The sequence below is a fragment of the Amblyraja radiata genome, chromosome 2 (assembly GCF_010909765.2).
Source record: "Amblyraja radiata isolate CabotCenter1 chromosome 2, sAmbRad1.1.pri, whole genome shotgun sequence".
NCBI lineage: Eukaryota > Metazoa > Chordata > Chondrichthyes > Rajiformes > Rajidae > Amblyraja > Amblyraja radiata.
Genome location: NC_045957.1, coordinates 148,815,019 through 148,840,364, shown reverse-complemented (window position 1 = coordinate 148,840,364; position 25,346 = coordinate 148,815,019). Strand labels below are relative to the sequence as shown.

The window sequence follows — 25,346 nt, the reverse complement described above, 5'->3', positions numbered from 1 at the left end:
CAGGCCAAAGAGATCAATCTTGGTTTCATCAGACCAGGGAATCTTGTTTTGCATGGTCTTAGAGACCTTTAGATGCCTTTTGGCAAACTCCAAGCGGCTGTCATGTGCCTCTTACTGAGGAGTGGCTTCTGTCTGGCCACTCTACCATAAAGGCCTGATTGGTGGAGCGCTGCAGAAATAAATGTCCTTCTGGAAGGTTCTCCCATCTCCACAGAGGAATCCTGGAGCTCTGTCAGAGTGACCATCAGGTTCTTGGTCACCTCCCTGACCAAGGCCCTTCTCCCCCGATTGCTCAGAGCGGCCAGCTCTATGAAGAACTCTATGGTGGTTCCAAAGTTCTTCCATTTAAGAATGACGGAGGCCACTGTGCTCTTTAGGACCTGCAATGCTGCAGAAATTGTTTTATACGCTTCCCCAGATCTGTGTCTCGCCACAATACTGTCCCGGAGGTCTACGGATAATTCCTTCATCTTCACGGCTTGGTTTATGCTCTGACATGCACTGTCAACTGTGGGACCTTATATAGACAGGTGTGTGCCTTTCCAAATCATGTCCAATCAATTTAATTTACCACTGTTGGACATCAATCAAGTTGTAGAAACATCTCAAGGATAATCAATGGAAACAGGAGGAACCCAAGCTCAATTTTGAGTGTCATAGCAAAGGGTCTGAATACTTATGTAAATGTGATATTCCAGTTATTTCTTTTTAATTACTTTGCACAAATTTCTACACACCTGTTTTCGCTTCTTTGTTCTGGGGTATTGTATGTAGATGATGATAAAACAAAAATAATTTAATCAATTTTAAAATAAGGCTGTAACGTAACAAAATGTGGAAAAAGTGAAGGGGTCTGAATACTTTTTGAATGCATAATAACACCTTTAATGTCTCACAAAACGTTCAGAAAGCTCCCATTGGGAACAAAGCCTTACAAGCTGAACCCAATACTGTGTGTATTCACTCACCCAAAGGTGTGATTCTGCAATTGAGTTCTCTCCCTATAGGGGCCGTAGAGGCCAAGTCAATGGATATTTTTAAGGCAGAGATAGATAGATTCTTGATTGGTACGGGTGTCAGGGGTTATGGGGAGAAGGCAGGAGAATGGGGTTGAGAGGGTTGAGAAAAATAGATCAGTCATGATTGAAAGGCAGAGTAGACTTGATGGACCGAATGGCCTAATTCTGCTCCTATCACATGAACCTATCCATGCCTCTGCACTTTCCTCTCCTCCTTTAAGACCTTCTTTAAAACCAATTAATAAACCCTTAGTTTGTTAATAAATCTTAGCTCAGTCACTTGTTTTAATGTCTCAACTTTTTAGCCTTGCTTCCTTTTTAGTATGAATGATATACCAATGCAAATCATTGTTTATTTTCTTTTTTTCCAATATCATTATTTATAGGGGAGGTAGGGAGGTGGGGTTACTGTAGTTTGTAACCAAGTCATTTAAAGGAACAATGACCAAAAATCGAAGGTAGACAAAAAAGCTGGAGAAACTCAGGGGGTGAGGCAGCATCTGTGGAGCGAAGGAAATAGGCGGCGTTTCGGGTCGAGACCCTTCTTCAGACCCAAAACGTCGCCTATTTCCTTTGCTCCATAGATGACAAAGAACAATACAGCACAGGAACGGGCCCTTCATCCCAGAATGTTTATGCCAAACATGATACCTAGCTGAACTGATCTCATCTGCCTGCACATGATCCACATCCCTCTATTCTCTGCATTTCCATGTGCCTATACAAAAGCCTCCTTAATGCCATTCTTGTAGGGAAAAACCCGCCCCACCCATCTATTCCAAACATTTCCACCCCCCACACTTTATATCTGTGGTAACGTTACAGCTCTTTCTCAAGTGGAGCACATCCTCGCCTTTCTCTTGTTCAAGGCATTTAATTCAACTCCAGGCTTCGCCATTGACATCCTCACTGGAGATGCCCTAGATGAACTTTGGATAGAGCATTCTTAATAATGGATGTGATATCTTTAATTTGCGCCTGATTAACTAACTGCATGATTTCCAGAGTATCTCGGAGAAGACAGCTGCTATCATCTCCTCCACCTAGGGTACTCTTTCAAACCAGAGTTCAGCTTCAGAGCACTACCAATTAGAGCTGTGTGCAGTTAGCATTGTAACATTTTACATGCTGGAGTGAATGAGTAAAGGGCTTATCACGACGTGCAAATGACGCACAAGTGGGACAAGAACTTAACTTTCTATGTCATTCATTTGAATATAAAGGTGTGGTAGTGTAATGACGATATGAGTGAACTGTTACACCTGGAGCCTGGTATTAATAATCTGGAGGATGTTCACAAATTCACAAATTATAGGAGTAGAATTAGGCCATTCGGCCCATCGTGTCTACTCCGCCATTCAATCATGGCTGATCTCTGCCTCCTAATCCCATTTTCCTGCCTTCTCCCCATAACCCTTGACACCCGTTCTAATCAAGAATTTGTCTATCTCTGCATCAAAAATACCCACTGACTTGACCTCCACAGCCCCCTGTGGCAATGAGTTCCACAGATTAACTACCCTCTGACTAAAGAAGTTCCTCCTCAGCTCCTTTCTAAAAGAGAGCAGAGGTTGTTGATAATTCCTCAAGTATGAAATTGCGCGTGACCTAATTCCTCAAATATTAATCTCAAAAGAAGATTCCACCATTCGTCACCTTTTCCCGCTTGGCCCTACTCTATGGTGCAAGCACCTTTTGGGTGGGTCTCAAGGAGATTCGTGAAGCTTTGGTCAATGTGATACAACACTCAGTGTTGAAGTGAAAAGAGGAGCATTAGAAATGGATTAGGTTGCCAGTAGTGGTGCTGCAGCAAGCAAGAATTTCATTGTCCTATCTGGGACACATGACGATGAACTCTCTTGACTTGACTTGATTCAGGAGGGTGAAGCAATGGACTTGAATGTAGGTGAGAATTTTAGTTTTTTGGGGAGCCAAAATAATTGAGCAGAAAATGATTGGGAAATGGGTGGGGCAGAAAGGAGATGGTGGTGAGCAAGACTTTCCCTGGAAGGAGTTAGAGATTGACAATAAAGTGGAGAAGACACAAAAGGTTGCAGATGTCATGGTCAGTGTTATACACTCCCAAGGATGACATCTTGCCACGTAGACACAACATAGAGATAGCCTGACAAACTCTCGCCGATTTATCCAGCTGCTGTTTTAAACTACAGTCACCTGCATAAAAGGATCTGCAAGCCTCTCATGTCCAGCTCGCAAACAACTGTGACACAAACGTATCTACTGTTTAAACTGTTAAACAATACTGTGTGTTTCAAAACAGTCCTGCACTGTATTTAAAGGATGAGTTCACAAACTCTATCCCATCCTCGCCGCCAATTTTGTTATATTCCGGACGGCAGAATGAATAACAACTTACACGCAGGCTGCCTGGATCACAAGAGAGATTTATTACCCAACATCCCCTACTTATATACAACACCAACTCATTAGCATATGCATGAATACATTACACTCAGGACCAAAAAAAATGCATTGGAAGGAACTGTGTTGCACCAAAGATAGACAAAAATTGCTGGAGTAACACAGCGGGTCAGGCAGCATCTCTGGAGAAAAAGAAGAGGTGATGTTTCGGGTCCGGTCAATTCGGGTCGGGTTGGGCCAGAAGAAATGTTTCGACCCGCAACATCACCTTTTCTTTTCTCCAGAGATGCTGCCTGACCTGCTGAGTTCCTCCAGCTTGTATCTACAAACAAAAACCAACTGGGGGGAACTCAATAGTATTTGTGGAGGCAAAGCGCAGGTCTTGATGCAAGGCCCGAAAAGTCAACTATCCCTTTGTCTTCACATATGCTGCTTGACCTGCTGAGTCTCCAGCAGCTTCATTGCAATAATGTTTGAATTGAAAGCTTATGGAAATGGTAGGTTAAACCAATGGGTTTCTACAGGGAATTGTGCTAGGACCTCAGCTCTTTGTGAGACATATAAGCAACTTGGAATTACATGTGGATGGGTTGTTGGTTAATAAGTTTGCTGGTGACACCAAAATTGGAGGAGTGAGGGACCTACAGTAACCTTCAAAACCCTAACTGGACCACTGTTGTAGTGGGCTGGAGATAGCCAAATGCTTGTTGATGCTTGCAATTCCATATGATCTTGACCTTCACGGAGTTCTTACAATTTGAACCACGATATACTCAGTTGGTTCAAATCTCATTTCTGAGACTTCAGTACAAACTCCAGGACTATCTTTCTCAGGTGATCATTTTTGAAATGGATCTAACGTTAGAAAGAAAATACAGAATAACAGCAAAGTTGTAATGTTTTTTGTGTGACCTTGCTGTGCAGAAACTGGCGTGTAAAATTGGCCAATAGTGGCGACACTTCAACATTACATCATTTGCAATAAAGCACTTCTCAGATTATGAGTGCAAATATGAATGCATAGAATTTAGCACAGTACAACAAAGATGCAGGCCTTTCGGCCCACAATGATGCCAAGTTGTACTAATCTCTTCTGCCTGCATGTGATCCATATCCCTTCATTCCCTGCATCTCCATGTGCCTATCTAAAAGCTTCTGAAATGCCACAATTCCACACAGGCCTCCACCGCCACCCCTGGCAGTGCGTTCCGGGCGCCTACCACTCTCCAGGCACTCACCAATTGTCCTGCACATCTCCTTTAAACTTTGCTCTTCTCACCTTAAATTTATGCCCTCCAGTCTTTAACATTTCCACTCTGCGAAAAAGGTTCTGACTGTCTACCCTATCTATGCTGCCCATCATTCTATATATTCCATCAGGTCTTCCCACAGCCTCCGATGCTCCACACAGAACGGAACAAGTTTGTCCAGTTACCGTAGGTCTTGGCTGGCAAATCCAGAACAAACTCAATTGGAGCTGGGAATGAGATCAGAAAGCTATCGCCATAAAAATGATAATGGAAATCTGAACATCTCTCAGAATTGATCAGTTGAATATTTCATAACCGAATCCAAGAAATATTGGTGAGGTTAGACGCTAGTAATTGCAGTGCATGACCCGTAAATGGAACTAAAATGCAGCTCAACCACATTGTGATTGAAATGCAAAAGGTGTACGAGGAGCTGAGTGCCTTGATCGCATTTCAGTGTTCCTCTGCTACCCATGTTCTGGTTGGCAGGATTTGTGAAAAATCAGGCAGGAACACGAAGGAGTGAGTTAACATCCAGCAATGGGCGTAATAGACTTTCTGTGCGTTGTTAATGAAATCCTGGACTGCAACATCTTTCAAGGATGAGAGACTTTCGATATATGGGGAGATTGGAAATATTGCGACTGCTCTCGTCCTAGTCGTAAATGTTAAGGGAGATTCAATACAGACATTAAAAATGATGTCGTGTTTTGATAGAGTTAATGAAGCAAAATTGTTTCTATTGGTGAAAGGAAATGGAAAAGGTCACATGGGTGCTGTAGTTGGTTTAATGTTGAAAAATACTGCACAACAAAGGCAACATTAATTCCGTAATGTTCTGTCCGCCGCAAGGTTTTTATAATCCCTCTACTCAGGATTTTGGAGATTACCTAGTGGCCCACAAGGCACATTCGGGGGCCTGAGTATGGGGTAAATGTGTTAAGTCTGCCAGCCCCACATTTTTATTGTACTTCCTAATCGAGCTAGAAATGATGGTTAATGAAAGGCGAGGCACAGTCACAGTGCAATCCTTGGAGGTTCAAGAATACTGTGGTTAAAATGCCTCCACGGTAACGAATGAAAGTGTTCTTGCAGTGAGAGCAGCTGCAATCAACAATCATACATTGACAGAAGATTTCAAGGACAACTGCAAATTGCCATGGTTACCTCGAGTGAGAAATTTCATTGGTAAATTTCAGAGCAAGTTTTCTGAATAAATCTTCAGTATAAGTCACCTTAATGGTTCAGTCTTCACCTGCAGATTTCAAATCCCATTAGCTAGATGAGGGACTAAATTCCAAGCTCTGAAGGACGATGCATCAATTGCACTGTTATCTCAATGACTGTTTGGTAACATTACATTTTATTGAGCTTATTTTGCTAGTGTTACTGTTCAGTGAATGATTTGTTTTACCCCCCCCCCCCCACCCCCGTTAGCTTTTGTTTTACCCCCCCCCCCCACCCCTGTTAGCTTTTGTTCCCCCCCCACCCCCGTTAGCTTTTGTTCCCCCCCCCCACCCCCACCCCCGTTAGCTTTTGTTTCTCCCCCCCCCCCCCACCCCCGTTAGCTTTTGTTTCCCCCCCCCCCACCCCCACCCCCGTTAGCTTTTGTTCCCCCCCCCACCCCCGTTAGCTTTTGTTTCCCCCCCCCACCCCCACCCCCGTTAGCTTTTGTTCCCCCCCCACCCCCGTTAGCTTTTGTTCCCCCCCCCCCACCCCCGTTAGCTTTTGTTTCCCCCCCCCCCCCCCCCCCCCCGTTAGCTTTTGTTTCCCCCCCCCCCCCCCTGTTAGCTTTTGTTTTACTCGGCCATAGCTCTGCGTTAGCACTCCCTCCTCTGAGTCAGAAGGTTACAAGATTGTGGATTCAAGTCCGACTCCGGAGATGAACACAGAATCAAAGCTGCCACTTCAGTGCCACCACCGAGAGAATGCTTCAGCTTCAGATCAGCTTTTATTCAGCTGAGTACATTAAACTGCGACACGTTGAGCCAGATGTAAACGCTCCCATGGTCCCATTTTAAGGAAGAGCAGGGCAATATTCCCTTAATCCCAACCATTACTAATGCCTCAAATAGCAAATTGGCCTCGTGGCTGTTGTGGGACCTTACTGTACACAAATTGGCTGCTTTTGTGTTTGTAAAGGAATTATATAAATGTGAAATTATTCCTACATTACGCTTCCTCAATTCCTTCCTGAGGGACTCAGGACTCTTAGAATAAAGGGGAGGTCATTTAAGACTGAGGTGAGAAAAAACTTTTTCACCCAGAGAGTTGTGAATTTATGGAATTCCCTGCCACAGAGGGCAGTGGAGGCCAAGTCACTGGATGGATTTAAGAGAGAGTTAGATAGAGCTCTTGGGGCTAGTGGAGTCAAGGGATATGGGGAGAAGGCAGGCATGGGTTATTGATAGGGGACGATCAGCCATGATCACAATGAATGGCGGTGCTGGCTCGAAGGGCCGAATGGCCTCCTCCTGCACCTATTTCTATGTTTCTATGACTCGCTGTGCAGGGGAATGGTCCTACATGCACTGGTCATTGCCCCTTTTATTTGTTGTTTTTCATTTATAAATGTGCAGATGGGAATGGTAGCAGGATACATGACCATGGGTATTTGAATGTGTCAGCCGCACTTAAACCTCCTCACCCAGGTTAGTACCTGGTCCAGATCTACCCATAATCAGGGCCACAAGCAGACTGTTGGATCAGAATGAGGAAGGGTCCCGACCCGAAACATCACCTATCCATATCCTCCAGGAATGCTGTCTGAGCCACTCATTTATTTCAACATTCTGGGTTTTTTTTCTAAACCAGCATTGTTTCTACAATAAGATGCCAGAATTGAGCCACATCCAGTCACAGGAGTGTTGAGGACAACCATTGTGTTCCCAGGAGATAAGGAATGGGTGACGTTTTGGGTCGAGACCCTTCTTAGAGTCATAGAGTGATACAGTGTGGAAACAGGCTCTTCGGCCCAACTTGCCCACACTGCCAACAATGTCCCAGCTACACTAGTTCCATTTGCCTGCGCTTGGTCCATATCCTTCCAAACCTGTCCTATCCATGTACCTGTCTAACTGTTTCTTAAACAATGGGATAGTCCCAGCATCAACTACCTCCTCTGGCAGCTTGTCCCATACATCCACCGCCCTTTGTATGAAAAAGTTACTCCTCGGACTCCTATTAAATCTTTTCCCCTTCACCTATGTCCTCTGGTCTTCGATTCCCCTACTCTGGGCAAAATACTCTGTGCATCTACCCAATCTATTCCTCTCATGATTTTGTATACCTCTATAAGATGCCCTCTCATCCTCCTGCGCTCCTTGATTCTTTAGATCATCGTTCAGTCTGAAGAAGTGTCTCAACCTGAAACTTCACCCATTCCTTCTCTCCAGAGATGCTGCCTGTCCCGCAGAGTTACTTCAGCATTTTGTGTCTATCTTTGGTTTAAACCAGCATCTGCAGTACCTTCTTACACATTTTGTCTGCAGTTCCTTCCTACACATAGTGCTCCCATAGTGTTCTCCATTTACAATACAATACAATACAATATTTATTGTCATTTGAACCTCAGTGAGGCTCAAACGAAACTCTGTTTCTACAGCCATACAAACAAAACAATTCCTACTAGACACACAACCAACTTAATTCACACAAACATCCATCAAAGTGAACCTCCTTCTCACTGTACACAAAATTGCTGGGGAAACTCAGCGGGTGCAGCAGCATCTATGGAGCGAAGGAAATAGGCGACGTTTCGGGCCGAAACCCTTCTTCAGACCCTTCTTCTGAAGAAGGGTTTCGGCCCGAAACGTCGCCTATTTCCTTCGCTCCATAGATGCTGCTGCACCCGCTGAGTTTCCCCAGCAATTTTGTGTACCTTCGATATTCCAGCATCTGCAGTTCCCTTTTGAACATTCCTTCTCACTGTGATGGAAGGCAAATTATTTTCTCTCCACTGCTCTCCATTTTTCTCCCTTCATACCTGTACGTCTTTGGAGTGTGGGAGGAAACCGAAGATCTTGGAGGAAAATAACCACGCGTTCACGGGGAGAATGTACTAACTCCGTACAGGCAGCACCCGTAGTCGTGATCGAACCCGGGTCTCTGGCGCTGCAAGCGCTGTAAGGCAGCAACTCTACCGCTGCGCCACCGTGCCACCTCTTGTGTTTAGCTAACTTCCCTTTATAAATGATTTCCCGTCAATGCAGCTCTTGCTTAAAAACATAAGTCTGCTGCCTTTTAAGATTACCTTTTCTCTGGCCTTTCTGATAAGACCTTGCTAGTTTGTAAACCCAAGTACTGCTATGAATTGATGGGTGCCATGGTGAATAGTGAACAGTTCTGATGAAAAGAAGATTTAGATTAGCACCTTACCTATCTCCTTCAGAATATCCCAGTGAAACGCTTTAGAAGTAGATTCAATCCTGTAATGGAGGAGCCTCTTTTCATACATCAAACTCCCAGAAACAGATAAACTGTTTTTATGATGTTGTTTGCAGGATAAGTATTGTCTAGGGAATTGCTCTTCTTCAAAACAGTACCGTGAGATAATCGAAGTCTAAGCAAGAGTGAGCAGTTTAATGTATTTTCAAGCAGTGTGAGTGCAGTATCTGAGCCTGCATTTTTGTGCTTAAATCTCTGGAATGGGGTCTGGACCCACGGGTATCTGATTTGGAGGTAAGGTAACTATGTCACAGGGTCTGAAATGCACAAATACAAAAGACACATTCTCCTCAAAGTTATCACTACATTGTTGCCCATTAAAAGGACGTTTCAATGCCTTTCAATGGCAGTTGTACAGGGTCTTGGTGAGACCACACCTGGAGTATTGCATACAGTTTTGGTCTCCTAATCCGAGGAAAGACATTCTTGCCATAGAGGGAGTACAGAGAAGGTTCACCAGACTGATTCCTGGGATGTCAGGACTTTCATATGAAGAAAGACTGGATAGACTCGGCTTGTACTCGCTAGAATTTAAAAGATTGAGGGGGGATCTTATAGAAAGTTACAAAATTCTTAAGGGGTTGGACAGGCTAGATGCAGGAAGATTATTCCCGATGTTGGGGAAGTCCAGAACTAGGGGTCACAGTTTAAGGATAAGAGGGAAGTCTTTTAGGACCGAGATGAGAAAATCATTTTTTACACAGAGAGTGGTGAATCTGTGGAATTCTCTGCCACAGAAGGTAGTTGAGGCCAGTTCATTGGCTATATTTAAGAGGGAGTTAGATGTGGCCCTTGTGGCTAAAGGGATCAGGGGGTATGGAGAGAAGGCAGGTACAGGATACTAAGTTGGATGATCAGCCATGATCATATTGAATGGCGGTGCAGGCTCGAAGGGCCGAATGGCCTACTCCTGCAGTTATTTTCTATGTTTCTATTTTCTATGTTTCATCTATATTACTAAAAGTCTGATCTTGACCACTTCCTGTTCTGTATATTGATTTTAGATAAAAAGCTGCCACTTATGGCTGTGATTTGGCCATCTTGATCAGTCCCCCTCCGCTGCGCAGGACAAGAGGATTTTTCCCATTGATGAAAAATAAAAGAGTTATTAGTGTTTAAAAAATGTTGAGATTCTCTCTCCAGTCAATCATGCCATGAAGGCCTCGCCCCTTCTGGTGGGAGGGGGAGGGACTATAAACCCAGAAGTGTGGGCGTGGCTCAGTCTCTGCAAGATGGAGGCGGGAGAGGCCACGACTCACTCTCTTTAGTGGCCTTGCACTCAGCTTGAAATGGTATGAAACTGCACTTGAATTTGGTGTTACTCCAGCATTTTGTGTCCATCTTATTTTTAGCTTTGTCTTCTAGAATAGACTTTGTGGTGAATTGAGCATTGAAAGGCCCTGGCAGCTGTTCAGCCACTAATGGATGAATAAAACAGTTGAATCCATATATTTTCCAAGGAAGTCCAATAATTGTTCATGTTTGTGCTAAAATGGCCAGTTCAGAGCAATATGTCTGTGCAGGTGTTAATATTCAACATGAGATTCCTCTCATCTTTCTTATCTAACCTTTTCCATATATATGGAAGTGGCTGGGCTTGTATACTCTGGAGTTTAGGATGAGCGGGGATCATTGAGACATATAAGATAATTAATGGTTTGGACACGCTAGAGGCAGGAAACATGCTCCCGATGTTGGGGGAGTCCAGAACCAGGGGCCCACAGATTAAGAATAAGGGGTAAGCCATTTAGAACGGAGATGAGGAAACACTTTTTCACACAGAAAGTTGTGAGTCTGTGGAATTCTCTGCCTCAGAGGGCGGTGGAGGCAGGTTCTCTGGATACTTTTAAGAGAGAGCTGGATATTGCTCTTAAAGATAGCGGAGTCAGGGGATTTGGGGAGAAGGCAGGAACGGGGTACTGATTGGGGATGATCAGCCATGATCATATTGAATGGCGGTGCTGGCTTGAAGTGCCGAATGGCCTACTCCTGCACCTATTGTCTATTGTCTATATCTCGATTCCTTTTGTCTCCTCTACTTTTCTAGCATCTCCCAAAATGAATTATAGCTGAGCTAATTTATTTTGTTTGTTTCTTTAAAATGGGCCCTTTTATTAAGAGTGGGAAAAAATCCCATGTGTCTTTAAATCTAATTTCTCAAGATAGCAACATGCCACTTATTCAGGTACTGCTCAAAGATTGCCTACCTCAAGACTTTACATAGATTAAATCACAACTGGTTAAATGCTTGGGTAGCTTACATTGGTATAAACATTGTATTCTCCAATTTTAGGTAATCTCCTCCAACCTCATCTATTGCATCCGCTGCTCTGGATGTCAGCTGATTGACATCAGTGAGACCAAGCGTAGGCTTGGCGATCGTTTCGCCGAACACCTTCGCTCGGTCCGCATTAACCAACCTGTCTCCCTGTGGCTCAGCATTTCAACTCCCCCTCCCATTCCGAATCCGACCTCTCTGTCCCGGGCCTCCTCCATGGCCAGAGTGAGCACCACCAGAAATTGGAGGAGCAGCACCTCATATTCCGCTTGGGCAGTCTGCACCCTAGTGGCATGAACATTGAATTCTCCAATTTCCGTTAGCCCTTGCTGTCTCCTCCCCTTCTAAGCTCTCCCTCAGCCCTCGGGCTCCTCCTCTTCCTTTTTCCTTTCTTCTCCCCCCCCCATCAGTCTGAAGAAGGGTTTCGGCCCGAAACATTGCCTATTTCCTTCTCTCCATAGATGCTGCAGCACCCGATGAGTTTCTCCAGCACTTTTGTCTACTATTCCTTCCTCTAGCTTCACAATCCACAACTCTTCGATCCTTTTGTCGCACGACTTCTGATTTACATCTCTGGACTTTGCTTATCAACCCTTTAACAGCTTACTATTTCTAGAGGACATTAATACCGCAGCTATATAAGAGTGGGGGAGCCATGGGTAGTTAATTTGTCGTACTGGCAAATAATTTGTCCGAAAGGTTTATTTTGCATTCATATTTTGGAAAAATGTTGTTCTGCATTGTTGGCCTGTGTGAAGAAAGTTTATTCGTACTATTCAACTGTTTCACGAGTTATTAGCACCACTTAAATATCTTAAATCAAATGCACAATTTAAACAAATCATGGATAATTTCCACTATTTAAAATGGCCACAGATAATCATCACTATTTAAGCATGCAATGTGTAATTTTCATCACTTAAATGAGCCACATGCTTGGAATAATAATTCTGCAAAATGTCTTGATTAATTATAATACAGGCACGAACAGCACACAGTATCTGCTATTAATTAATCATGTCCTGATATCTGATCGACAACATCAATTACTAAAAACCTTTCCATTAACTTTGTTTTTGTCTCAAAGGAACCAATTTCCTTTTACTTTCTTTATTTACTAAGTATATTTTACTCCCGTAGTCATCAGGTTAGTTTAACGCGAGCAAGGTTAGGAGGTACAACAAACAATCTAATTTCCAGCACATAGTCAACTTACTCACAAAATCAGATTCAGGTTAAAAAGCAAGAAAAGCAAACTTTAGGGTTAGGTGTATTTTTTGCCGCATGTAATGAGGTACAAGGAAAATCTTTGTTTTGCGTAATATCCATTCAGATAAGATATACTATACATAAATATAATCGTCAATAGACAATAGGTGCAGGAGTAGGCCATTCGGCCCTTCGAGCCAGCACCGCCATTCAAAGTGATCATGGCTGATCATCCCCAATCAGTACCCCGTTCCTGCCTTCTCCCCATATCCCCTGACTCCGCTATCTTTAAGAGCCCTATCTAGCTCTTTCTTGAAAGTATCCAGAGAACCGGCCTCCACCGACCTCTGAGGCAGAGAATTCCACAGACTCACTCCCCCAACATCGGGAACATGTTTCCTGCCTTTAGCGTGTCCAAACCCTTAATAATCTTATATGTTTCAATAAGATATCCTCTCATTCTTCTAAACTCCAGAGTGTACAAGCCCAGCTGCTCCATTCTCTCAATATACGACAGTCCCGCCATCCCGGGAATTAACCTTGTAAACCTACGCTGCACTCCCTCAATCGCAAGAATGTCCTTCCTCAAATTCGGGGACCAAAACTGCCACAATACTCCAGGTATGGTCTCACTAGGGCCCTGTACAACTGCAGAAGGACCTCTTTGCTCCTATGCTCAACTCCTCTTGTTATGAAGACCAACATGCCATTCGCTTTCTTCTCTGCCTGCTGTAACTGCATACCTAATTTCATTGATTGATGAACAAGGACCTCCAGATCCCATTGTACTTAGACAAAAATGCTGGAGAAACTCAGCGGGTGAGGCAGCATCTATGGAGCGAAGGAAATAGGCAACGTTTCGGGTTGAAACACTTCTTCAGACTGTACTTCAGACTCCCATTGTACTTCCCCTTTTCCCAACTTGACATAATTTAGCTAATAATCTGCCTTCCTGTTTTTGCTACCAAAGTGGATAGCCTCACATTTATCCACATTAAACTGCATCTGCCATGCATATGCCCATTCACCTAACCTGTCCAAGTCACTCTGCATTCTCATAGCATCCTCCTCACAGTTCACACTGCCACCCAACTTTGCGTCATCTGCAAATTTGCTAATGTTATTTTGAATCCTTTCATCTAAATCATTGATGTTTATTGTAAATAGCTGCGGTCCCAGCACCGAGCCTTGCGGTACCCCACTATTCACTGCCTGCCATTCTGAAAGGGACCCGTTAATCCCTACTCTTTGTTTCCTGTCTGCCAACCAATTTTCTATCCATGTCAGCACTCTACCCCCAATACCATGTGCCCTAATTTTGCCCACTAATCTCCTATGTTGGACCTTATCAAATGCTTTCTGAAAGTCCAGGTACACTACATCCACTGGCTCTCCCTTCTCCTTTTTCTTAGTTCCATTCTCAAAAAATTCCAGAAGATTAGTCAAGTATGATTTCCCCTTCGTAAATCCAAGCTGACTTGGACCGATCCTGTTACTGCTATCCAAATGTGCCACAATTTCATCTTTTATAATTGACTCCAGCATCTTCCCCACCACCGATGTCAGGCTAACTGGTCTATAATTCCCTGTTTTCTCTCTCCTGCCTTTCTTAAAAAATGGGATAACATTAGCTACCCTCCAATCCACAGGAACTGATCCTGAGTCTAGAGAACATTGGAAAATTATCACCAATGCATCCACGATTTCTAGAGCCACTTCATTAAGTACCCTGGGTTGCAGACCATCAGGCCCTGGGGATTTATCAGCCTTCAGTCCCATCAGTCTGGTCAACACCATTTCCTGCCTAATGTGGATTTCCTTCAGTACATTATATAGAGCAAAGGGGCTGTATTGCAGGTATAGAAGAGATTTAAAACAGTCAAGCGATGATGGTAGATCTTCTTCTGGGAAGAGCACACAATGAGTTGCCATGCTCCGGCACCATCTTGTCAACTTAAGAAAGAAACTTCAGCAACTTCTAGTAAAAGTCTGAAGAAGGGTCTCTACCCAAAACGTCACCTATTCCTTCGCTCCATAGATGCTGCCTCACCCGCTGAGTTTCCCAAGCATTTTTGTCTACCTTCTGATAAAAGTTCAATCATTTCTGTAAAATCGAGTAGAAGTTTATTGTTCTGATCTTACTTCTGCAGAGTGTTTGGGTTTGTGTTAGAAACAGAAACATAGAAAATAGGTTCAGAAATGGGTAATTTGGCCCTTTGAGCCAGCACCGCCATTCAATATGATCATGGCTGGTCATCCAGAATCAGTACCCCGTTCCTGCTTTCTCCCCATATCCCTTGATTCCTAGCCCGAAAGGCTATAGCTAACTGCTATGTTAATGCAAGTTGGTATTTAATCTGAGGTGAGGAAAACATTACTCCCCTCACCACTGTCCATGCACATGTATCCACCAAGAATCTTTGGTAGCCGCTGCTGAAACATGCCATTTTATTTCCTTCTTTATGCAAGGAATTGGGACGAAATGTAAATCCTGAACTGCAGTGGGATCCGCTACTTGTCCAGATTAACATATACACTATTAAGAACTGAATTATAAAGTGAGAGGGGGAAAATTTAACGGAGTTGTACGGGACAAGTTTTTTTACATGCAGAGTAGAGGGGGCCTGGAACGCATTGGTTGCCAGGGGTGGTGGTGGAAGCACTTACAATGGTGCCATTTGAGAGGCTCTTGGATGGGTACATGGAAGTGCAGGGATGTGGTTCATGCACAGGAAGATGAGATCAGTTTAACTTGCTCTCATATATGGCAAATTGTGGGCCAAAGGGTCCACTTCCTAGTAACCAAACAAAATCCATGATGCTGCATGTATCTGCGGAGTAGACTTGATGGGCCGAATGTCTTAATTCTACTCCTATTCCTTATGACATCGTCATTGTTCGTTATTTGGTCCACCACAGTAGGTTCTTCTGCAAATTATCAATGCAAATTGTCACTGCTTCAGGGCAGCGTGGTGTGGCATAGTGGTAGAGTTGCTGCCTTACAGCGCTTGCAGCCCCGGAGAGCCGGGTTCGACTCCGATTACGGGTGCTGTCTGTACGGAGTTTGTACGTTCCACCCGTGACCGCGTGGGTTTTCTCTGAGATCTTCAGTTTCCTCCAGCACTCTAAAGAAGTACAGGTTTGTAGGTTAATTGGCTTGGTATAAGTGTAAATTGTCCCGAGTGTGTATAAGATCGTGCCAATGTGCAGGGATCCCTGGTTGGCGTAGACTCGGTGGGCCGAAGGGCTTGTTTCCGTGCTCTATCTCGAAACGAAACTAAATTATATTACAGACATGCATTACGCCTTTGGCCACTGATCAAAATATTACTTCAACGACTGTTTTCCAATTATTACGTTAGGAACAATTCTTTTTTTTTTTAAATTTATTTATTAGAAGCAAATGTACAAAAATAGAACCGGCGGCATATAAAATTACACAGTTATTGTCCAGCTTCAATGTTAACTTTTTTGCTTTGAATTAGAAGAAAAGAAAGGAGAAAAAGCAAGAAAGAGAAAAAGTGAGATGTGCTAAGATAGAACTCCTAGACTACCAAAGTGGTGAAGCCAATGAGTGAATAAATGAAAGATAGAAGAGAGGAATAGAAAAAAAATAAAAGGACAAAAAGAAAAAGAGAGAAAAAAGTGGTGATATACCTGCCTCTCACCCCTCCCCACCCACCTCACCCAACCCGTAATTAGATTTAAATCCAAAGTTGTGTTGTACCATACTATCCTTGTAATTCAAGTCAAGTCGTCACATTTATTCATATAGCACATTTAAAAAACAACTCTCGTTGGCCAAAGTGCTTTACATTTGTTATAAGAATAGCACAACAAAACAAACTACATACATATATACATGTAGCCCTCACTCAGAGGACGTCAGGAAAGGCTTGGGAGTAGAGATAAGTCAATGAATGGTGTCCATGTCTTGGAAAAATGATCTGGTTTTCCTGGTTCGGATCAATTCTTCATGTCGTTAATTACAAAACAAAGTATATTTATTGAAATCCTAATACATTATGCATTCTCTCAGTTCTATTCTGGATAGGCTGTGCATTTTAAAGCAAGTGCCCCTCCAGGTTCAAAACATGTTGCATAGTTTGGTTTAAAATAAGTTGCAATTCACCCAGTTGAAATAGAAGTTAGGCTTTTCTGATCAACAGCTAGTTTTGATGATGGGGCGATGGCATGACTCTTGCAATATGCTTAGTACTAAGATGTGGTTCTCTCGCAAAATATGTTGCTAATAAAAAATAACCTATTGCTGTTTGCTCAAGATCCCACAAAGCATTTTACAGCCAATGATGATCGAAGTTTAGTTACTGCTCCAATGCAATTGATGCAGGAAATAACAAAAACGATTGGAAGAAATGACACCAGAAAATGTGCTCTTGTGTGATTAGTTGAACGACCATGATTATGGAGAGAGTGGGGCTTCACTGGAGACAAGTTTCCTGTTCTTTTCCAGACACCGCAATGGGACCTTTTTATAACTACTTGAGGAGTAGTTGGGACCGATACAAGATAGTTCCTTTGAAAGCACAGACCCCACACAGCACTGTTCTGGAATGTTGACATTATTTTGTGTGTAAGTCTCTCGAGTGAAATAATCCTCCGACTCAAAAATCAGAGGCCCACTTGCCATCGGGCAAGCTGACTCCCTGGCCAGTCCGCCACTGTACATCTTCCTTTCTCAAGATCACAGCTAATCAGTAACTCAACTAGACTTGCACTAATGTAATCCATATTCCTTAAAACATTATTACTTTGTAATAAACTCAATGAGCTATCAATGTGCTGGGGTCAAATGTAGTTGAAGATGCTTCAGTGTTGTGCAGTGTGATGTAATTTCTGATCTGTTTGGAATGTTTGACATGATTCTGATGTTAATTTTGTGTCCCCTCTCAAATCCCCCACCCCCTCTGTACATATGTGGTGATCCTTTTGCCTAGACCTGGTGAACCATTTCTGTGAGCAGGTCCTCAGTTTCTTGCTTTGTCCCTACTTTCCCACTGTAGCCCCGTCCTCCCCTGCTGTTGACTCCGTACCCTTGCAGCGCACGGGCAGCCAGAATACAGCCACCTACCAGAGGTCAAGCTACGCCACCGGACCGGCCGCCAACTACGGAGACCCTTACCGGACACTCCAGTATTGTCCCTCAGTGGATTCGCCATACAGCAAGTCTGGGCCAGCCATCCCACCAGAGAGCACCCTGGCACGATCACCTTCCATCGACAGCATTCAGAAGGATCCCAGGTGGGTGGTAGCTTCTTTGTTGCTTCCCCCAGCAGATATTGTGAAGAAGGTGGCTAACTTTAGTCTCACAGAGAAATGTTAACTGTACAAATACATTTTTTTTTTTTCCTTTCTTCCTCAATCCCATCGCAAAATCTTTATTTTTTCCATTTGTCTTGCACCTTCACTACCACAATAGTAGCTTCTCCAAATGTCATTCTTGAGTCAGCCACTGTGGCACGAACATACACAGAGTGTGTGGGTTTTTATTGAGTAATTATTCCCAGTCAAGAAAGGTTTCATCTTTAGTCAGTCATTTCCATTCCATCCGCAAAACCAGGGCATTTAATTTGGAAACATCTAATGAACCAGAATGCCCCAACAGGCTGTTTTTGGTGGACTGCAAGGTCTGTGATGATCAGGACTGTGATCACTTGAAGATTATCTTCAATTCCACCGAATGATTACAAAGTCATTGTGTGTGCTACCAAAAAGTGCAATTTATTTTCTGGTCTTGACTCATTAGCTGAGAATGCACTCTGGAAACTCATCGGGAGTTGAATTATTAATGGTTTACTTCATGGGATTGTCTGCTAACACTTCCACTGCTTCATTAGAGTCAAAGAGTGATACAGTGTGGAAACAGGCCCACAATGTCCCAGCTACACCAGTCCCACTTGCCTGCGCATGGTCCATATCCCTCCAAACCTGTCCTATCCATGTACCTGTCTAACTGTGCAGCGGGTGCCATTCTTTGGGACTGTCATTGACTCATATCTGAAGCAATTTATTTTCTTAAGTTAACCTTTCTCTGTCCTTTAAGGTTTGCTGTCTTTGCAACCAAGCATAGAAAGCTGATTAGTTTCTTATTTGAGTTCAGGGTTTATCAGTATGAAGTCTTTGCATTCAGTGGTATTAAATGAAATCTTTGGAATTTCCTGCTAAATTCAAAGTTTCCACTTCAATATATTTTCTTTGTCCTCAACATTTGCCTCATATCTCAAGGCTGCCACGTTATCTCGAGTAATCTGCCTGTAAAAATGTTTTAAGATTGGAAATATATAGACTAGATTTGCAAGTTGCTAAAATTCTGCGCTGTTTAATAATGCCTATCTAGTTTCTGTCTCAAAGCTCACAAAGACCTTGGGTTTTGCTTCAAGCTAGTTATTACTTTCAGGTGGGTCAAACACCATTGTAGTGCCAGCCACACTGTCTGGATTCATCAACAAGAACCACATTTGGTTCAGGTTGGTACGCTGTAATGTTTCTGCATTTTTTCTTTTCCTGTGATCTCATGCAGGGAGTAAACGATTGTGAAATCCTGCACGAATACTCTCGGGTCACAAGCCTCACAGCTCTGATCCTTAACTGGCATTTGCCCTCACTTGATTAGTGCTTCAAAAGAATGCACCACAGTTCACACACCAACCTAGTTCACTTTGCTTTTGTGAGTGAGATAAATTCCTATTTCTGTGAAGATGGTCCTATTATCAGTAGAGAGAAACAAAATCTTATCTCGTCAGCTGTGGAACGTTTTGCAAATCATTGGCTGTTCCCTATGCAGAACAAAAGTTCAAAGGCATCAGGAATACAAATCAAACCAAGACAGCATCATGTGAAATGCTGCATCCTTTTGTATCCGCTTGAACACTATTTGAATATTTTGTATTCTTGCAAATCCTTACGCTCATTACAGTCATTTGCTGAAATATCTGTCCTGGCTCCCATGTCTCCTGCTTTTCTATTTGTAACTTTTTTTTCTTGACGTCTCAAAGCCTCCCACATAAGATTAGAATTTTCTTTGAATTCAATTTTTGAAATTCTGCAAATGTTCTCTCACTGTCGGCTGAGTTTGAGATGAGGTGATGAATAGCAGTTCAGATTACTTTCATGGTATTCTGGGAGTTTACTGAACTCCACTGAGGCTCCCACAGCAGAGTACAACAATCCCCAAAGTTAGAAGAGGGCTATCCAGATGCATTGAAGTGTCAGGGGAAAAAAGGTCAAGCAGGGAGGAATGAATTTTCATTGAATGCCAATGTTTATTAATTATACAAGTAATGGAGATGGTGGGATTTTTTTCTGTACGAGGCTAAGCACTTCCAGAAACACATTTTACCAGTTAGGAACACTTGTTTTTATCTTTTTCATGAGATGAAAGTCCTGTTGTTATTTCTTATTGCTTTGGAGGAGGTGCAATGTTGACCTGCTTCATATCATACATGAAGATACAATGCTAGTCAGGGCTATATGTTTTTGACAGTTGCGCGGAAGGATCTGCAAGCTATATCCAAGGCATCGTTGTACATAACTTGAAGATGGTGATATTCTTGCTTGCTTGCTGTCCTTGTTCTTCCAGGTGGGTTTTTTTGGGAGGTGGTGTAACATAAATCTTGACAAGTTGGTGTCATACATTTTGTAGATGGTAATTTTGTTGGCGGCAGCAATGTAAATCCAATGGTGGAGGAGGTGCTGATGAAAAGGCTTCTTATACTAGATGGTGCTCATAGAGTCATACAGCACAGAAACAGGCCCTTCGGCCCAACTCGTCCATGCCGACCAACGTGCCCCATCCAAGCTCGTCCCATTAGCTCACATTTGCTTTCCTATTCATGTACCTGTCCAAGTGTCTTTTAAATGCTATTATAGTATCTGCCTCAACTACTTCCTCTCATTCCACATACCTGCAACCTTCCACTCATCTTCTTAAATGTTGCACTCTCATTCTCACAGGGAAAATAATGTTTTAATCATCTCCTGGTTCCATTTTATAATTTAATCATCTCCTGGTTGCATTTTATACATATGGAAGAATTTTGGGGAATGAGGAAATGAATCATCATTGCTGAAGACTGGGCCTCTCACCTACGCATAGCCTTGGCATCGCTTGGTTCTGGTCAGGGTTTACCTGGTTGTTGATGATGGAACATTTGTATCTTTAAGATAGCTAATTTGAACTTTCTTTCGTTTGGAGATGATGGTGTGTGTGTGTGTGTGTGTTGTGAATGTTGGTTGGCCTCGATTAGCCTGAGCCTGGAGTTTGTCCGGCATCGGCTACATGTAGGTGAGAACTTCTTCATTATTTCTGAAGTTGTGAATGTAGCATTCTGCATTCGTCATTGCAACATCTATAGGATTAGCTTCACAATGATGGGAGGCAACCACGATTGATGGAAGGCAACCAGCATTCACTTCCTATCATTCTTTGCAGTTGAATTAATTTTTGTGGGTGACTGTTTAAAAATGTATAATTTTTTCACTCACACAATTCATTGTGTCTTAATGGAAACACTCGTGACTATGTCAAATAGGCCTACGCTTCCCATATTGCCCAGTCATAGCGTCCTGCAGAGTGGTAACTGGCCCTTCAGCCCAACTTGCCATCTTATATCAAATATATTATATTTTTAATTTTTAGGTGGCATGGGTTCAAGCAAGTTCCCCCACGACCCACCCCATATTGTCCAGAGTTAAAAATAACACTCTCAAGTGAGATTTGTGTCAAGTATGTGAATCTCAATGAGCAGTATGAAATGCAAGCAGGGAAAAATATGGATAGATCATATCTGGATCCACGATTCTGCAATTTGGTTTTCAGTGCTGAGAATATTGGACAGTGTTGTAATTCCTATTATTCACATTATCAAACAATCGCTCATAACCACCAATTAGTTTGGATGATTTATAATTTGTACCCTGAAGAGATCATTGGAAATAAATTAAGGTAAATAGAAACATAGACAATAGGTGCAGGAGTAGGCCATTCGGCCCTTCAAGCCTGCAACACCATTCAATATGATCATGGCTGATCATCCAACTCAGTATCCTGTACCTGCCTTCTCTCCATACCCCCTGACCCCTTTAGCCACAACGGCCACATCTAACTCCCTATTAAATATAGCCAATGAACTGGCCTCAACTACCTTCTGTGGAATTCCAAAGATTCACCACTCTCTGTGTGAAAAAAAATGTTCTCATCTCGGTCCTTATCCTTAAACTGTGACCCATTGTTCTGGAGTTCTTAGGATGAATGCTAAGAAATTAATTCTTAGGACTGTCAGCCGGTCCAGAGGAATTTTTGTTATACTGCTTCTATATATTGAGGATGGCACAGTGGTTGAGTTGCTGCCTTACAGTGCTTATAGCACCAACGAGCCTGGTTTGATCCTGGGTACTTGTGCTTGTCTGTACGGAATTTGTACATTCAGCCCGTCACCTCCGTGGGTTTTCTCCGAGAACTTCCTACCACATTCCAAAGACCTACAGGTTTTTTTGTTTCATCGGCTTGGTATAAATGTAAGCATTGTCGCTAGTGTAGGATAGTGTTAATGTGCGGGGATTGCTGGTCGGTGCGGACTCGGTGGGCCAAAGGACCTGTTTCCGTGCTGTATCTCTGAACTAGACTAAACTAAAGGTACACAAAAATGCTGGAGAAACTCAGCGGGTGCAGCAGCATCTATGGAGCGAAGAAAATAGGCAACGTTTCGGGCACCCGCTAAGTTTCTCCAGCATTTTTGTGTACCTTCGATTTTCCAGCATCTGCAGTTCCTTCTTAGACTAAACTAAACATTGTCAATAGACATGCTAAGATGCTGAAACAAACACAGACAGTAACTATTTGAAATATAGTATGAGGTTTGGATACTCTGCATTGACTGGGCTGTTCTCTTAGAATTGGCTGTTTACAATGATTTGAGTAACTGAGTGACACTGCTTTTAAATCCCTGGTTTGGGATGATAACATTAATGTTCTTGATTTTAAATTTCCCCTTTCTTCAATGAAGCATTTTCATTTAACAAGCTGGTTAGTGTTTCGTTACATGCTCATCTACTTATCTCCATCCTTAATTCTGTTTTTCTGCGGGTTTTTGTTATCTGGAAAGTATTGTTTTTTTTTGTACACATGCCCTTGCCATATTTTGATGGTGCCAATTTTGAGTAAATAATTCTGAACAGAAAGAAAGGAAGGAACTAACTGTAATATTGGACTGTCCACAGCCTATGGACATTCCCCAAACATATTTACAGCCAATTATGTGCTTTTGAAGTGAGGTCACTGGTAGATGCAGGAAATGTGACTGCCAATCTCCACATAGCCTGCAAAACAGTAATGAGATAATATTCAGGTAATCTATTTTTTTTTAATCTAATTTCCTGAGGGGTAAGTATTGGCTGGAAGAACCAGAATACTGACACAATGGAGAAAAACAATCTGTATTATTTGCGGCGCTGGTTGTCTGATGTTTACTGTCTTTATTGCCATTTTTCTATGTACTTCTGAGACTTGGTTGTTAGAATTATTTACTCACTGCTCTATCAGCCTGTTCATGGACTCCTTCTCCTGTCACGTTAGGCAATGCTCCATAGCCAGCACATTCTTCCCTACATTCCAAGGAGAGCAACTGGCATCTATGTTTGCAAACTCTCATTTACCTGGTGTTTATGCATCTGGTTTATGCATCTAACCGTTAAGCAATTTCATTGCAAATTCAGTACAAAACATTGTTATTTAAAGAGGAAAGGAGATGTTCTGCAATTTAAGGGTTTGTACAAACTTGATGCTGCCAAAGGAGCAGATAACTAGGACCCTGACCCAAGAACAAGGTTATCAATGACGTCTTGTAAGGTGCAGAGGGAGGTAGTGCGGTTTGGGGAGGAATCACAAGAGTCTGGATTATTGGGTGAATTAATAAAATTTACAGGTTGTAGATACCTGAAGGATGTCATTTAAGTTGTGTAAAGCTCCTGTCCCACTTACGTGTCCCGCGCAATTTCATTCGCCCGCACAGCCATCTGGAGCGTGTGATGTCATTTGAAGATGGACACAAAATGCAGGGGTAACTCAGCGGGACCGGCAGCATCTCTGGAGAGAAGCAATGGGTGATGTTTCGGGTCGAGACCCTTCTTCAGTCTGAAGGAAGGGTCTTGACCCGAAACTTCACCCATTCCTTCTCTCCAGAGATGCTGCCGGTCCCGCTGAGTTACTCCAGCTTTTTGTGTCTATCTTCAATTTTCTTGGCCCTGCTCTGGGAGTAGAAGTGGGGGCGGATCCGGACCTCAACGGTCGTGAGCCCCAGGCCGAGTTCGGCGATCGTTTGCCTGCTTCTGCTGCTGTTGGAGGTGAGACGTTGCGTCGCGCCAGGGTCTTGGGACTGTCCCACTTTGGCCGTCAGTTCCGCGACAGGCCATTGGCACACGAAGATTTTGTTTGCTTCAAAAATTTCGGAGCCCCGCGCGATGTCGCACACAACTACATACCACTCCGCGCATCTCAGGCGGACCGGCCACACGATGCCCGTGCGCCTCAACGCGACGACAAGGTCGCGTAATTTGCCTGCCGAGGACACGCAAGTGGGACAGGCCCTTAAAAGATGAATATTTATATTGAATTAATTAATATGAAGGGGAAGAGGAAGTCCCATTTTCACGACCTAATTCACGACCTCTGCCGAGTTTGCCCTTGACTCATACTCGCAGCATGGTCGTCACGAGGTCGTAAGGTAGGTCGTAGCAGGCCGTGATGCTAGTCGTAGGTACTCGTGGCATCAAGTAGGTCGGGGCGTTTTTCTAGCCTGATGAAAAATGTCCACGGGTAAAAAAGGCCGTGAATTAGGTTGTGAAAGTGGGACAGGCCCTTTACAAGCAAAAGGGAGAATCTGTTGAAGGAAGGAGTATTGATGTGTTCAAAAGAAGGCCAAATGTTTTTCTAGGAGAGAGTGATGATTTTTTTTTCTGGGAAGCGGATGAATGTAGCAGGTCATTGTATTTGCTGTACTGCAGGTCAGTAAAGAGATAAAGCCTTCGTATGTGATTCGTCAGTACTTCCTCCATTTTACATTTTATTGTACTAATCCCAGCACATTGCTTACCAGATAGCAATTTGCAGACTAATCAATGACCCCTATCTCCAATGTACTAATTCAGTTATGAGTGATAATTAGTTGACACAGTGTTGAGATCAAAGATTGGGGATAGTATGCAGAGGAATTGCTCTTTAGGTTCATGGAGTTATCAGTGGACCATTAGATCCTTTATTTCAGGTCAGTTCCTTTCAGTAATAGCTTGTTTTCTAGCCACTCTGGCTTATTAGTTGCATACGGGTGCCTGTGCTCTGCTGCTTTCAATCAGCCAGGGCCCTGGTCACAATGCAAGGTATTTAGGAAATCTTATGGCAGTCTCACACTACATACCCGCTTACAGTATCTATCTTCTATTGCAATTGCGATTTTCTGCTTTCCTCTCACCAAACTAGGTTTTATCACAGTACAAATCCTATTTTTTGGTACCAAGTTCTGTCAGAATGTATTTTCTGCTTTGAATAGGCTGTCATTGTTAAATTTCTAGTGCATTATTAAATATGCCTGAACATTTGTCAAGATTGTGCTCCCACAGATAACAGCACTTCCCCTTTGCCTCAGATCAATGTTCTATATATCACTAAATGTTCAATTACATTATTTTTTGTAAGATCTTTCTGCTCCAATGGAAGCTTTCTTAATACAGTACTTGAATATTTTCTGT

At 43.0% G+C, this 25,346-nt stretch overlaps 1 protein-coding gene across 8 annotated transcripts in view; it reads left to right on the top strand.

The window, feature by feature from the left end:
• The window catches only part of ctnnd2 (catenin delta 2), a 1,121,748-nt gene that overhangs the window by 791,041 nt on the left and 305,361 nt on the right, over positions 1-25,346 (top strand). For all 8 annotated transcript variants that reach the window (XM_033017096.1, XM_033017092.1, XM_033017086.1 and 5 more), the window contains one exon: positions 17,609-17,846. In XM_033017096.1, coding sequence (XP_032872987.1) covers positions 17,609-17,846 — 238 coding nt within the window. The remainder of the gene's footprint in view (positions 1-17,608; positions 17,847-25,346) is intronic.